At 48.4% G+C, this 14332-nt stretch overlaps 2 protein-coding genes across 2 annotated transcripts; one reads left to right on the top strand and one right to left on the bottom strand.

The window, feature by feature from the left end:
- Positions 1–155: 155 nt before the first annotated feature.
- On the top strand, positions 156–5451 carry TGME49_246750 (hypothetical protein). Its single transcript, XM_002367021.2, has 5 exons — positions 156–2400; positions 2870–2916; positions 3570–3711; positions 4133–4179; positions 4947–5451. The coding sequence occupies exons 1-5, from the start codon at positions 1404–1406 to the stop codon at positions 5097–5099; spliced, it is 1386 nt and encodes a 461-aa protein (XP_002367062.1). The 5' UTR covers positions 156–1403; the 3' UTR covers positions 5100–5451.
- Positions 5452–6237: 786 nt separating this feature from the next.
- TGME49_246740 (hypothetical protein) lies at positions 6238–13054 on the bottom strand. The gene is made up of 7 exons (XM_002367020.2): positions 11689–13054; positions 10657–10944; positions 10189–10384; positions 9480–9624; positions 8841–9006; positions 8105–8384; positions 6238–7166 (listed from the first exon to the last, which is right to left on the bottom strand). Exons 1-7 carry the CDS (start codon positions 12190–12192, stop codon positions 6970–6972), a joined length of 1776 nt encoding a protein of 591 aa, XP_002367061.1. The 5' UTR covers positions 12193–13054; the 3' UTR covers positions 6238–6969.
- Positions 13055–14332: the final 1278 nt, after the last annotated feature.

The raw sequence follows: 14332 nt of genomic DNA, 5'->3' as shown, positions 1-14332 counted from the left end.
TGTTGTCCACACAGTTTCGCGCGAACAACTCTCGCGAAAAAGTCTCGTTTTTTTTTGAGAACACACTCGCGCAGCTTCTACAGCCGCTTACCGCTCAAGACATGCTCGCAGGCTTCTTTTTCTCGTCAGCAGACTGCCGACAATTTTTGAGACAGGACGCCCTATGTTCTTTTCTTTCTGAAAGAGCAAGACAGGCTCATGCTTGCTTGCTCGGCTTTCCGTGCTGCTGTTTATGAAGCCTCGAGCCGATCGACAGACTACCTCGTCACATCGATGACGCTGCTCTGCCGCAACATTGGCCATCGCTAGCGGCAACACATTTTTGAGGCAGAAGCCTCCCCGCTCTTTTGCACACAGTCGCTGTTTCGTGGTCATCTCTTTCTGTTGTTTCTGACGGCTACATTCACAACGTCTTGTTGCTGAAGCTTTCTCCGAACCCCTTGTACCCTCCCACCGCTTTTCCCGGGTTCGCCCTCCCGTCTCAGCGGCTTTTTCCTTGCCCCTCTTCGTCTTTTGAATCCTTGCCTTCTTTTCGTGAGCCTCGTCTTCTTCAACCTCGCGCTATATATTCTCTTTTCCTGTGTAGTGTTTTCTGTGTTTTTTATTTATACTCGTCCTCTTGGGGTAAACGAGTCCTGCTGTCCAGCGTTTCGTGCATCTGTGTGACCCCCGAAAACTCCCGGGCCTTCTCTGCGGCTGCGTTCTTTTCTCTGAATTCAAAGAACCGCGCCCTCCGGTTCTTGGTGGCGTGCAGCAGTGTCGGTAAACTTGACACCAAAGCTTTGTGAAAATCTTGTTCTGGCGCAGACCCTTGCACACACTTCTTTGAAGAGGGAAACCCAGTCGCAATGTGTCCTCCCCCTTTTCGCTCGCGTCCACGCCATCACGTCTACGGGTGACGCTCGGGGAGGTGCCGATTCGCGAGGGAGACTGGCAGAGAGAGAAAAAGGAAAGCTCGTTTCCTCCGGACCCTACACAGGAGGCTCGGGGTCCTTTTACACGCGCAGAGGCGTTCAGCAAGTGCATGATTGAAAAACAAAGGCGTTTCCTTCATCAATGTGAAACCCCAGTGTCTCGCCATCGGCTCTTTCAGTCGTCCTTGAGCAAGCTACCGTCTCGATTTCGCACTGCAGTGCGTTTCGAGGACGACTTGTCGCTCGAGAGGGTCTCGGCGGCCGTCCAGGTTAACCTGGCGCTCATTTTTTTCTCTCTCTTCAAGTGTCCAGCCTCGCGAACTGACGTCGTTTTTTCGAGCTTACGTTTCCTCTCCCACTGAAGACCTCACAGAACGCGCGTCGTACTCCTTATCGCTCTCCGCAACGCGCCCGACGGAAACGCTTCCTTTTCTCTCTTCTCTGTCCGCCCTTCGTCTGACAGTGGCTTTATCCGCAAAGATTGGTGACATGGACGAGAAGGAGAGTCTTTCAGGGACTCGAGCAAGCACAGACACTGCTGGAAATTCCACCTCGAGCGAAAGCGCGGATGAGGTCGAGACAGTTGCCACGATGGCCACTGCAGCAGACGCCCTTTCTTGCGTTTCTCCTTCTCCTCTGCCTTCCGTCGCGGCGTTCCAGACCGCTGCATGCCCCGCTAGTCCCCAGCGAGGCGCTCTTTCCGCGTCGCTTGCTGGGCGCTCCGCGGCTGCAGACGGCTCTTCTTTTTCCCTCCCGAAGCTGATCTCGAACCGGAGCGAGGCTCACCGCGCGCGCCTCCAACGGGGCATTGGCCTCGCGACTCGCTCTCCCGAGCGTCCGGTGAACCACACCACTCAGGTACCTGTGGCGTCTTCTCCCTCGGCTTCTGCGCGACTTCCTGCTGCAGAGTCGCTCGCGCACAGTCCCGCCGTCGCAGGCCTGGAAGGAAGCGTCCGAATCACGGCCTCTGTCCCGACGCCCCGCAGGGTGGTCCTGGAGACGAGGCAGGAGACGCAAACGCCTCGCGGTGCCTCAAACTTGGAATGTGGAAACGGAAGTCTCTGCAGGAGTCCCACCGTCTACGGCCTGCTGGCAAGTGCATGCGACACGTCTGGCGTGGAGACCAGACGTTTGCTGGAGACGCCGGACGGGGCGCGGCGACCTTCCCAAGACTCCACAGACGACCGAGAGTTCTCGCCCTGCGGCGGCGAGGGGAAACAGAGCTTCTTTGGATGTGGGCGCAAGTCGCAAGCTGCTCTCCACTTGCTCGAACATGGCAGAGACCTGGAAGCGCTGGCGCACAGGAGCTGCCACTCTGACGACTTCGACAGCGACGACGACACTCTGGCGTCGAGACGAGATGGCAGGCCTTCTTTCAGGGACGTCCGCAGCGCAAGCGCCGTCCAGTCGCGGGATCAGGAGACACCGCAGCGCGCGACCTGGAGTCTGTCAAAGGGCATTCACGCCACCCTCCTCCGAAGACTTGGTGCGAGGTTGAGCAGGAGCTAAATCGAAAAAAGGAAATCAACGGCCGCTGTGGGGAACAGCAAGAACTAGAAAGGAGACAAAGATACCGCAGCTTGAGAAAACAAAGCACCAGACAGTCACTGTACAGACACCTCAAGGAATGCCTAAAAAATAACTTCGTGTTCTGTTTACATCTTTGCATATATATATATATATATATATATATATATAATTGTGTACTTGTATACGTACTTGTGTATATGTGTATTTATGTGTTTATGCATGCACCTATGTCTGTATGCATGCCACTGTATGAGATTATGAGGTGAGATGCGTTCTGAAGTAGATCTTTGGTGTAGAGACAAGTGTGGGGATTTTCGGGGACTCCCCAGAGTGACTCGAGCTGGGGATTTCTTTCATGGCTTCTGAGCAGAGCATCGCCACAACTTTCTTTCGGCTGTCTTTTCTCCGTGTTCTGGCATGCGCAGCCGTCATCTTCACCTTCGTTGCGGTTGTCTCCTGCTGGGGTGTCATGGTGAGGTTGCTGCATCCCGCCACGTTTTATTTTTCCTTGTCTCTCTGAGAGATTCTCTTTCATGACGACGACACGGGCTGTATGCACACAGAAGAAAGTTTTATGTCTCCCAGACTGGCCATCAATGCGAAGAAAGCTGTTCAGAGTACTCCAGTCCGTCCGTCTCCGTCACCGACACGGGATGTCGGATGGATTGATTCGTTTGTGTCGTGTGTTGGAGTCTCCGAGCGTTAAGCGTTGTTTACTCTTCACCCCCGTCTTCTTTGGAACTAGGCGCTTTCCAGGGACTTCATCGACGACAAGGTCTTCCTCTATAAATGGTTTTTCCGCCAGAAAGATGATACTGTAGAAGTGGAACTCTGCCGTGCTACGTGTACCACAGAAACGGTTTTACATTCGCACCCCGTTACTCTGAAAATAGTTTCGCGGGGATGCGCCAACTTCTGCGTGGCGGAGGTGAACTGGATGCGCTGTCGTCGGTTCGCGTATTGGGTCGTCTGGAATCCCCACACCTCCTGAGTCTGTTGTTAAAGTTTCTCGAGGAGAGAAGAGCCTGCCACTTGCTCTGAAGGGGGTAAACGAGAGCTCCGTTTTCTGCAGAGAATAAATCCGAATTCGTGACTTCTCGGTCGCCTCGTGCTCTGTTTTCACAGGATGTGTGGATCGCTGCGTTGACCGAAGAAGAGTCTGTCAGCGAACTCATCTATTACGGCGGTTTGACCGGAATCTCAGTTGCCATGACAATTGCCGTTCAGATCTGCGCAACCCCAGACAATTCCTTAGTCTTCGTTCTGTGTAAGTTGAACAGCCGCAAACGTAAAACGATTCACAGTCAACACGTCTACACCATGTACCGACTTCTGCATTCATAGATATGTCATGTACACACACATATATGAAGGTTCATATCGGTGTACCTCTATGTACATATATATATATATATATATATGAATATATTCATATGTCAATCGGTGTAAATGTATATGTCTATTGAGATGTGTCATGTGTGCGTAGATCATTTGGCCGGCAGGTTTGCGTTTGCTTTCACAGAAACAGAGTCTTTCAGAGAGATGGGTGAATGCAGAGAACTTGTTCTTGATTTCGTTTGTCTGTGCTTCATTGACTTTCGTCCCCGTCTCGATTTTCTCTTTTCCCTGCTCAGTGTTTACCACTCTTCTCTCGTGTTTCATTCGCCCTCTCTGTGTCTTTTCTGCAGCTGCCATTCTCTCTTTCTTGGCTGCCGTTGGAGGCTGGGGATTCTTGGTGAGAAAAAACATTTTGCGTTTGTATTTTGCACCCACCCATTCGCGAGAAACAGACGTTTCTTGTTCTGAAGAGACTGCCTGCAGCCGCAGGGCTCTTCCAGAAACTCAGGGTCACGCGTGCATGGGCAGGAGCGACTTTGTCTCTTCTCGCTTCCTCTCCCAGTCAAAGTGATTTTCACACGGAGAAAGAATCACACACGTCGATCGAAACAGAAAAGCTCCTTATAGTGACTCTAGTGGATGTAGACGCTGCTATACTTTAGACTGTTATATATACTTTCTACTTCATATAGACTCTGTGTAGATCTCTGTGCCCAGCTGTAGAGCCTCGGGTGCACCTAGGGACTCGTGGAATGGTGTAGAAAAAAACGAGAGAAGAAACAGTTGCATGCGCGGCGAATTCTGAGGATAGACAGCCTATCAAACATTCACGAATTATCGACCCACACCTCTTTCTCCCTCTATATATGGCCGTCTTATATAAAGTTAAGAATCGCTCGTGTCTTTCTTTCTCTTTGCCTATATCTGAGATGCATAACCATCTCACAGTCACTCCTCTCTCCCTACATATATATATGCACATGTATACTTGTTATATCTTGGTTATGAATCTCACAGGCACCGCTCGCTGCCTCTGTTTATGAGTGTAAATTTGTATGGGGAGATCGTCTTTGTCGTTTGTGAGAGAATCTGTGGTTCGTGTGCTTCAATAGAGAGATTCCACTTTCACTGTGTTTTTCGCAAATGCTTGTGTGCTGTTCGCAGAACGCAGTTGTCTTCTTCGCGGCCGGAGACAGTATCGTTTTTCAGATGTTCTACTTTTTCTGTTTCTTTGCGGTCGCCGTCGCTTTCATCGTCTTCTATATGTGCTTTGTCGACCCCGAATATAGTATCGACGTTGTCGGTGCTGTCATGTAATTTGCCCATGCAGTTTAACACCATTTGAAGTTGTGGATGGTTCCATATGCTTTCATCCCGACATCTACTGGAATGCAGACATATATGCTTGTGAATATCTACACGTATCGATCCATATACATATGTATATATATATATATATATATATGCATGTGAGTCTTTTTTGGATGTACATAAATGTAGCTGTATGGTTAGATGCGCCTTTGAAGTGTTGATACTTGTATGCATGCCGTGTCCTTTTCAGAAGGACACTGCAGATGTCCTGGGGTCGCGCCTCTGTGCAAAAGCGAGCGCAGAACTAGGCTGCGTCCTGCGTCAAGAGATGGTTATTGGAATGCTTGAATTTGAAACGTTCTTTCCGTTGCTAGGTCTGGGAATCCACCGAATCCTCGGCTTCATAAAGGGCACCGGAGAAGCGCAAATGGCGTTCGAGTGACCCCGGAACACAACCGCAAACTCACCGAAACACAACACGAACACGCGAATGGTGACGAAAGCGATATAAATGTACATATATATATATATATATATATATAAAACAGTATGCATAAGTCATTATATATATATATATATATATGCAAATAATAAAATTAAGGAGGGCGTGTAAGCGGGTGTTGTCCAGTCTCCTTGCGCTTTCTTTTTCTAGCCTCAGCGAAACCGGCGCACGCAGCCACCTCCAGAGACTGTCCTGTCGAGACGCAACACCTTGACATTTTTTTTAGAAAACAAGACTGGTTGTGCTTTCTCCGCAACTCGCCCGTTTTCGGTTTTGTCATTCGCCCTTATGCCGGTCTTCGCCTGCCTCTGCTGCTCTGACAAATGTCGAATCGGACCTCTCAACTGCTGCAGCCTCTCACGACTTCATCTGTCTCAGGAACATAGGTATTTATATATATATTTATATATATACATGTACTGCTATTTCTATCTGTACATCAATGTGCATGTGCTTCTGGATCTACGTAACTACTCGAATTTTGTGTATCACCATATACGTCCATCTGCATATTAGTAGCTCTGAAACAGTATACACACTCAGTATATATATATATATATATATATAATGTGTAACTGTCTGTAATTTAAAATATGCAAAGGCGTTTACGACTGATGTTCGGATACATGTGAGATAGGATTTCACATGTTCTGAAAGGTTATGACGGTCCGTGTCTGATAAGAGTGCCAGTCTCTCTCTTAAGTTGGACAGGAGCACAGACAAGAATTTGATAAGGAATCATGCGTTTAACTGTACCACGACGCATGCGTTGCCGCAAAGCGAGAGCCACAAACGCTCTCACTTGCAGCCGCGCATGAGAGAGGCACTTGGTGAACTGCAGAAAAACTCCCGACCAGTTCTTTTTGCACGCTTGTGAGAAACGGTCTGACACCTGCAGGCTAGCGCGGCGAAAGGTCCTTCTCTTAACCAGTGAGACTTCCCCTCTGTTCGTTCGGTGTTTCTCCCGCCCCCCCCCCCCAAAAGAAGAAAGTCACCGCAAAACAGGCGTCCCCTCTCCCCGACCAACTTTGTTGGGGTGGAAGAAGACGAAAACGCAGGAATCTCCGATGCAAGGTTCTTCACAAGTCGCTCAAAAACATGCGTTCTGGACACTGCACGCAGCCCCTATGTGCAGCGACCAAAGACACCTCGGAACTCAACCTCCACTGTCTCTTTGCAAAAGAATACGTCTTTCACTCTTTTTCCTCACAACCATGTTTACACATATATACATATTTTGTACTTCGAGAAAGCGTGAACTGGACATTTACGCATCGCTGCATGGGTCGCTTGGGTGTGAAGTATCCGATCGCCCTGAAGAGCTTGAAAAAAATTCTGCTTTTCCAGCTGTCACTATATGCGGCGCATTCTTCTTCACTGGGTATCAGTTTCTGATTTTACATCGTTGCTCTTCTCCTCAGCAAATCCAAGTCTCTGCAGTCTCCACTGCAGTGCCTCTACCGTACTGCGAGCCCAGGAGACGGTCTCCATCACGGTGTGCTGCAGACTCTCCACGTTCGCTTCCGCAGCAGCCAACAGCGACTGAAGCTCACCCTGTTGCTCCTCCAAAACTAGGAAACAAACAAAGAGATGGAGTTGAGAAAATTCAGCCTCACACAACTGACTGTGGTTTGAAGAGAAAATGTGATGTACACAGCGAGGAAAAAGAATGTGGAGTCACACAGCCGGAACTATTGGAAAAATCAGCGTCGAAAATGAGGGATTCGGAATCGAAATCGAGGATCCAAGGAAAGACATTTACAGGAGAAAAAAGTAATCACACAAGAAGAGAAATTCCACACGCAATTGGTAGGCTTCGCTGGCTCGCACAGGCAACCAAACTTTTCCGCCAGGACTGAGAAGTGACGAACCGCGGCGCCGGCCAGGCAGCTCAACAGTCAAAATGGTAAAATGCCACTGCCTGGAAGACTCGCGAAGATCAGACTGCATGCACAGACACGCGATCTCGTTTTTCATTCCCTCTTACGCATGAGCTAGCCCTGAAGAAAACCTTTTTCAAAGCACAGATACGACCAGCTAGAAAACTTTCTCGCATACTCCGCGGCGCTACAGATGTAGTTCCTGACAGAGCCGCAGGATGTCAAACTTCACGACAGAACTACACTGAGTCACTCCTGACAGAGAAACATCTACAGATCTCGAGGAATGTACTTCCACGTGAAACGTCACACGCATATGCATACTTTTATACATATAAATATATATATATATATATATGGGAGAGACACAGAGGAGCATTGGGGACTAGAGTTGATGATGCATATCCATTCTTTTTAGTTTTTCTTCAGAGACAAATTGGCATTTCCTGTCATTCTTCACGCTGTCTACCTGCGACCACTCTCGGCCTGGGGACGTCCAACTCGCCCTTCATGTTCCCCACCCCCCCTCCACGCCGCGTTTTCTTCCGACTTCCTAAGGTTCTCTTCATTCGCCTCTCTCTCTTTCGTCTTTTTCACTTTCTTCTTGTCCTTCTCGTCTTCTTCCTCACCTCCGAGTCGAACGGAGAGGCCTCCCGCTTCTTGGTGGAGCGTTTTGAGTGCCTGCAGTCTTTCGACGACAGAGGGCAGGGCCGCCGCAGTACCTTTCCATCTTTCGCAGAGATCGAACATTTCCTCCACGCGTTGATCGTCTCTCTGGGGATTTCGCGATGCCAAGGGCGGCTTCAGACCTTCGTCCGTCCCCTCTGTACGCTTCCCCTCTGCGTGGACACTCGAAAAGTCGATCTCTCGACGCCGGTGCTGCAGCGCATGCAGTTCGTGCAGAAGAGTCTGAAGCGCAGCAGAGGGAGACCAGGAAAAACACGATCGCGAAGAAAGGAGAGTCCGACGCGAGAGCGAACGCACGGACAAACAGGCAGGAAAGAAAAAAGAAGACAAGGAGACAGGAGAGAGGCGAAGCCACAGAGAAAAAAGAAAGAAAGGAGAGACAGAAGAAAAAAGGAGGAAAGGAAGAATGAAAGGAACAGTGAAAGGAAGGAGGGGCAGAGAAAAGAAGAAAAGAGGAAGAAAAGCAAAAAAAAAGAGATCTGAGCATCCTAGGCTCTAAACCTCACTTAATTCATAGATCTTGAATGAAATTATAACAATGAAGAAACAGACTTTACAACTGAGGAAAAGCGAGAGCTCTGACTTTCGCATGCAAAGGTGACAGATCTCGCCGAAGCTGGCGCGCCTGCGAATCGGAAAATCAGGGCAAAAATGTCCCCAGCTTCCTCCTCGCCTTACTTGTGTCCGCTTCTGCAGCTGTTCCACTTTGTTCTGATCCAGCAGAGAAAGTTTCTGCGAAATTGTCGTCACGGCTTGCTGCAGATCTGAGAAGGGCAACAGGCTGATGTTGCTCATCCCGATGCGACCTTCCACCTGTGCTAAGCGCCTCTCCAGCGTCGCCACTCTGTCAGAAAAACACAATTCGTCAACAAATGCCTAGAAGGAACACTCCTGTATACGCAGATAGAGAGATATATCTGAATATGCATATTTGCATATACATTAAGAAATGGGCCAATAGGCACACACACAGCTGTGAATGTATACGCACATTATATACATACATATATATATATGTATATATATATGCATATAGGTGGATAGATACAGATGCATGCATGTGTCTTGATTCGTACACAGTCAAATCACACCGCACGTATGTAACCTGAAATGCGTAGACGCCCACAGGAAGACGTTCTTTGCCTTCCAAACGCCAGCTTCCCTTCTGTTTTACCCTTGGGTCGTGGTGCCGAAATCGCAGATCAGTTGGCACATGCGGCATCTTTAACAAGGCCCGAGAGGAGAACTTTAGGATTCTTTTGGAATGAAAGAGCGGTTCCATGCAGCTGGTCTAGATCCCTTCTGCAAGACTCTCACCGTCCACTGTCGAGCAAAGGCTTGAGAGAAGGAACGCAGTAGATGTCGTACTGGGTTATCCCTGGAGCAGCTTCTGACTGTCCTGCGCCGGAAACACTTTGCTTCTCCGCCGCGTCTGCCTGTGGTTCACCGCTCTCAGTTTTCTCTGTTTCGAGTTCAAAAAGCAAAAAAGAGCAGAGACAAAGGGACTGTCGAGAGCGAAAAAGATGACACACGACACGAGCGGAGTGCCTGGAAGCCTCTCAAAGAATAGAGGGCTTGAGGCGAAGAGAACGACGTCGAAAGAAGCATCTCTTTCAGAGTCATTTGTTCTGCATGCGCCTGGAGGCTGCCTATACGAAGAGACATGCGAGATGGTAGGAAGTGAAGACGAGACGGAAGAAGCGGGAGGGGCATCAAACGGTGAAGTGAAAAGACACTCACGCATGTTTGCAGTGATGTCTTCAGTCTCGCTGGGTCGTGGAGACGGCATTTGAAGTACTTGAGAAATGTCTCGTAAGACTATACAGGAATGTTCAGATCCGCCAGATCATCTTCCGAGTCTGCACGCGAAAGTCCTCCCTTTAGGTGTTGGTCCTTTTCGCGAAAAAACGAATTAGGTTTCCACGTTGGAGACGCAACCACTCATCGAAGAAATTCCTCTCAGGCTGCTGTTCTGCTCGTCTCGCTCTTCCGTTTCTCCTCCCTTTTTTCGCCTTCCTCACTTTACCTGCGCTCGAGACACCGGCGGATTTCTCGCCTGCGTCTTCAGGCTTCGACGCACATGCACCGGCGACGGCTTGCAAATTCATCTTCACTTGAGAAAGATGCTGCAGAAGAAGTTGAGTTCCACTCTTCTTCCCCGTCGTGGGTTCCACTCCCGCGAAAAGCCGCTGAAGCGACGGATCGTTCATCACGCTCAGAATCTGCAAAGAACAATCCGTTTTGAGCAACCTCAAAGACACATTTACTCCTACACATTCATAGATATGCATGCACACATATACACCTATACATGCATACATGCATATATTTACACATATATATATATATATATATATATCTAAACCCTAAACCCTGTATATATGTATATATATTTATATATATATATATATATATATATATGCACACCAGGACACACACATCCCTCGATGAACATATAAATATGTGAATATAGAGAGAGACTTTGTTGTCTCACCTGCATGCGCAGGCAGTCGAGGTCGCTCATGAGAGAGAGAGGCTCTCGACCGAAGAGAAGCGTCTGTTTTTCCTCAGACGTCAGAATTTTCTGCGTGTACGTCGGCTTCGAGGCAGAGCTTGGGTCGCCTCCCGCGGCTTTCTCCGTGTCTGTTTTTCCTTCTTCCACGTTTTCTCTCACGATGAATGAAGAAACGAAATCCAGCATTTCCTCCACCTCCATTCGCAAACGCTGCAGGCGCCCCAGGGGCGTCTCGAAGCATGTGTTCCCCATCTCAAAGATCGACATCTGAACGCAAAACAGACATGCAGCAATCACACAACCGCATGCATAGATGTTCTCAGTGCATCCACACATTCGCACAGGCACACGCTTCCGTATGCATACTTAAATACATATATATATATACATAATATATATATATATATATATATAAATAAATATAATATATGTATATATATAATATATATAATATATATATAATATATATATATATATTGTATATATATTGTATATATATTGTATATATATTGTATATATATTGTATATATATTGTATATATATATGCATATATGTACACGCATGTTTATGTATATAGACATATATGGAAGTACATGCATACGTATTCCTTTGCCGCTTGCAGAATGCTCTTTGTGTGTACAACGGAGAGAGACATGCATTTAGAAGCTCGAGGTGGAACTCCTTGCGTAGATGCAGGTCGCGCAGGAGGCAAAAACCTCCCGAGAAAGCGACAAAGGCACACGGGATGAAGAGCTTTGCAGTCCAGACTTGTTTCGATCATCGACCAGCGTGTCAAGAGAGACGAAAGGATAGAAAGCTACGGATCCGTACCGGAGGAAGCACTGGGTGCAGATGTGTATATACAGGTCGGCGCAAATGGAGGAGACGCCCGAAGGGATTTCAGGTTTAGAGTCCCCCGGCAGTTGCACTGTTTGTGTTGATACGTTTGTTTTATCTTCTCTCCCCCGTCGCTCTCCCTCTGTTCCTTCTTTTTTCTGGTCCTCATCTCACCGACGCGCCGTGATTCAAGTTGTCTTGCGGAGCTCCCTTCCGGGCAGAGCAGCCGTCGAAGTCGGCGGAGAAATCTCTGTCGCGGAGCGCGCGAGTTTTCCGCGCATGCATCGAAGGCTGCTTGGCGAAGCCTTGGTTGAACTGAGTCGTTTTGTAAGTCTTGCCTCTGAAGGTTTCGAAGGCGACGCTAGGCTCGAGGCTCTCGTCGTCGATGTCGTTTCTGCGCCCCTTGAAGGCTCGCGAGCTGGACCTCGTGACTTCGTCCGCCTCCGAGTTCTGGGGCGCGAACGAAAGTGCAGGATCTGGAATGTACTCGTAGACTTCCTTGTCGACAAACGACTTGGATCCCGGAGAGAACGCAGGCTCCGACTGCTGCAGGTGTGAGGCCGAAGGATCCTTCGCCTGCCCTGAGGAACAGCCGCGGAGAGACGCGCGCGACGCGGTCGCGGCCTCCACCCACGGCGAAGGTCCAGCAGACTCTGGAGTCTTAGCAAGGTCCGACATTGTTCAGGAAAAAAAGGGAGAAAGAGGAAGCGGAGAAGGAGGAAGAGAAGGGAGAGCGAGAAGAGGAACAGCGAAAGAAGAGAGGGAAGCCAGGATCGAGAAGGGGAGGGAGAAAGAGGAAGCGGAGGAGACAGGAGCAGAGCAGACGAGAAAAAGGAGAAAAAAGAATAAACAACGGAAGGAGAGGAAGCAACAGAGAGAAGACAGGACGGGGGTCGGCAGAGAAGAGACGACCAGGAAGGAGACGGGGGAAGAGAAGAGTGGAGCGAAGGAACCCATCCAGATCTGGATGTCTAGAGAAGCTTGACAGGTCTGACAGTTCAACGTCACACAGCGCAAGACATGTAGTAGAAATGCAGCGACAAACAACGAGAGAGACATACGCAGCTGGACGAGAAGAGACGTCCGTCGACGTTTCTCTCTGGCTTCTGACTCGCTACCGTGTTCAAGGAAAGAACGGCGCTGCCGTGAGTTCTGGAAGTCTCGGTCACCTGAGTCGACAGCGAACGCGGTGTGCAGCGTCACGACCGGGACAAAGAAGAAATTCTTCAGAGAGAACCAAGTTCTCTCAGTCTTCAGAGAGAACAAAGTTCTCTCAGACAAGACTCGGAGAAGCGAGGCTACGGTAAGACCCGCGTCGAAGATAGTTCATTTGTGGACCAGAAGTTGTATATGCGCAAAACCGTGAAGAAGGATTCTTTCGAAAAACAAGTGAAGAAACTTCTAGCAACACAGGCGGACAAAAAAAACAGAAAGAGAGACTTTTTTCCGCGCAGGCGCTCTGTTAAAACGCACAGAGAAGCAGGGGCGGCCAGCTGCTGCGTGAGCGACAGCTGGACAGGTCCGTTCTCGTCCTTTTTCTTTTTTTCGCGCGTGGAAGAAGCGAAGAAACGCCATGAAACCTTTCTTGTCTTGCTGCGTTTGAGGACTCAAGAAAAGTACAGGCAACGACTCGCGCAGACGAAGCAGCCATGCCTCAGAGGCGCAGCAGCGCCTGAGGACCGACGCTCCCTTTCGCGCTGCATGCGCTGGTCTTGGTTTTTCAGAGGGCCTCGGGACTTTGCTGTTCTTTTCCGTCGTTCTGCTTCTCTCTTTTTAAAACACACACTCCGAAGAGGCTCTTGTGCAAGCGGAAATGGAGAGGCGACAAAAAGGAGGAGGGAATCGAGCTTTCTCCCGTACGGTAGCTGGGCCTTCCACCGCGTGAGACAGGCGCTCGAAAGACCTTGGATTTCAAAGCCTCGACGGCTGTCGGCAGTTGACTTCCTTGTCAAGCAATTCCCCTTCCGAGTCTTTTCCTGTAAATGCATCCCGTTTGGAGCGATGTACATCCACACCCTTCGGTGGTGTCTATCGACCTATTCTCCTCCTGCAGGCCCTTGCAATTCTCCGTCTACCTCGGTCGTCGTCTACAAACATACAAAAAAATATATATGTATCTATATCTATCTATATATATATATATAGATATAGATATGTATAATTACACACAAGGATATATGCATACATAATTATATATATATATATATATATATATATATATATATAATTTATTATTATATATATAATTATATATTATATATATAAACATATGAATAAATACATATATATATATATATATATATATATATATACATAAAAATGTATGTATTTATATGTGGAACCAGGTGTATGTGTGTTCGTTTCTCAGTACGCTGCATTGGCTTTAGGACAGAAGACTTGTTTCCAACTTCTCTTGAAGGTGTCATTTGTCTACCGAATCGAAGTTCTTTTTGTGAGTTAAGCTTCAGTGATCACTCAGTCTCTTCCGGCGACACATTGTCTCTTATTTCCTGCTTTGTATCTGAATTTATCTTGCAAATGTAGATCCGTCTACACTTTTCTAAATGTGATTTCTTTGTCGCCTTGACCTTCGAATCACACGTACACTTGCCAAGAGCGCCTCAGCGTGCAAATGTTGTTCCGAAGGGACGCTGGTGCCGCGCGCCTTAGCGCAGAGAAAAATTTTAATGACAAAACGAAGAGGGGACTTCAGCTCGCGTCAATTTCTGCTCCTCGAAGGCGACACAGGCAACATCCCAGCATGTCCCTCCATCTGTGGCTGTGTCGGAAACTATTTTATACATTCACTGCAATTCAG

The sequence above is a fragment of the Toxoplasma gondii genome, chromosome XII (assembly GCF_000006565.2).
Source record: "Toxoplasma gondii ME49 chromosome XII, whole genome shotgun sequence".
In the NCBI taxonomy this organism is placed as follows: Eukaryota; Apicomplexa; class Conoidasida; order Eucoccidiorida; family Sarcocystidae; genus Toxoplasma; species Toxoplasma gondii.
This window is presented reverse-complemented; position numbering and strand designations above follow the sequence as displayed.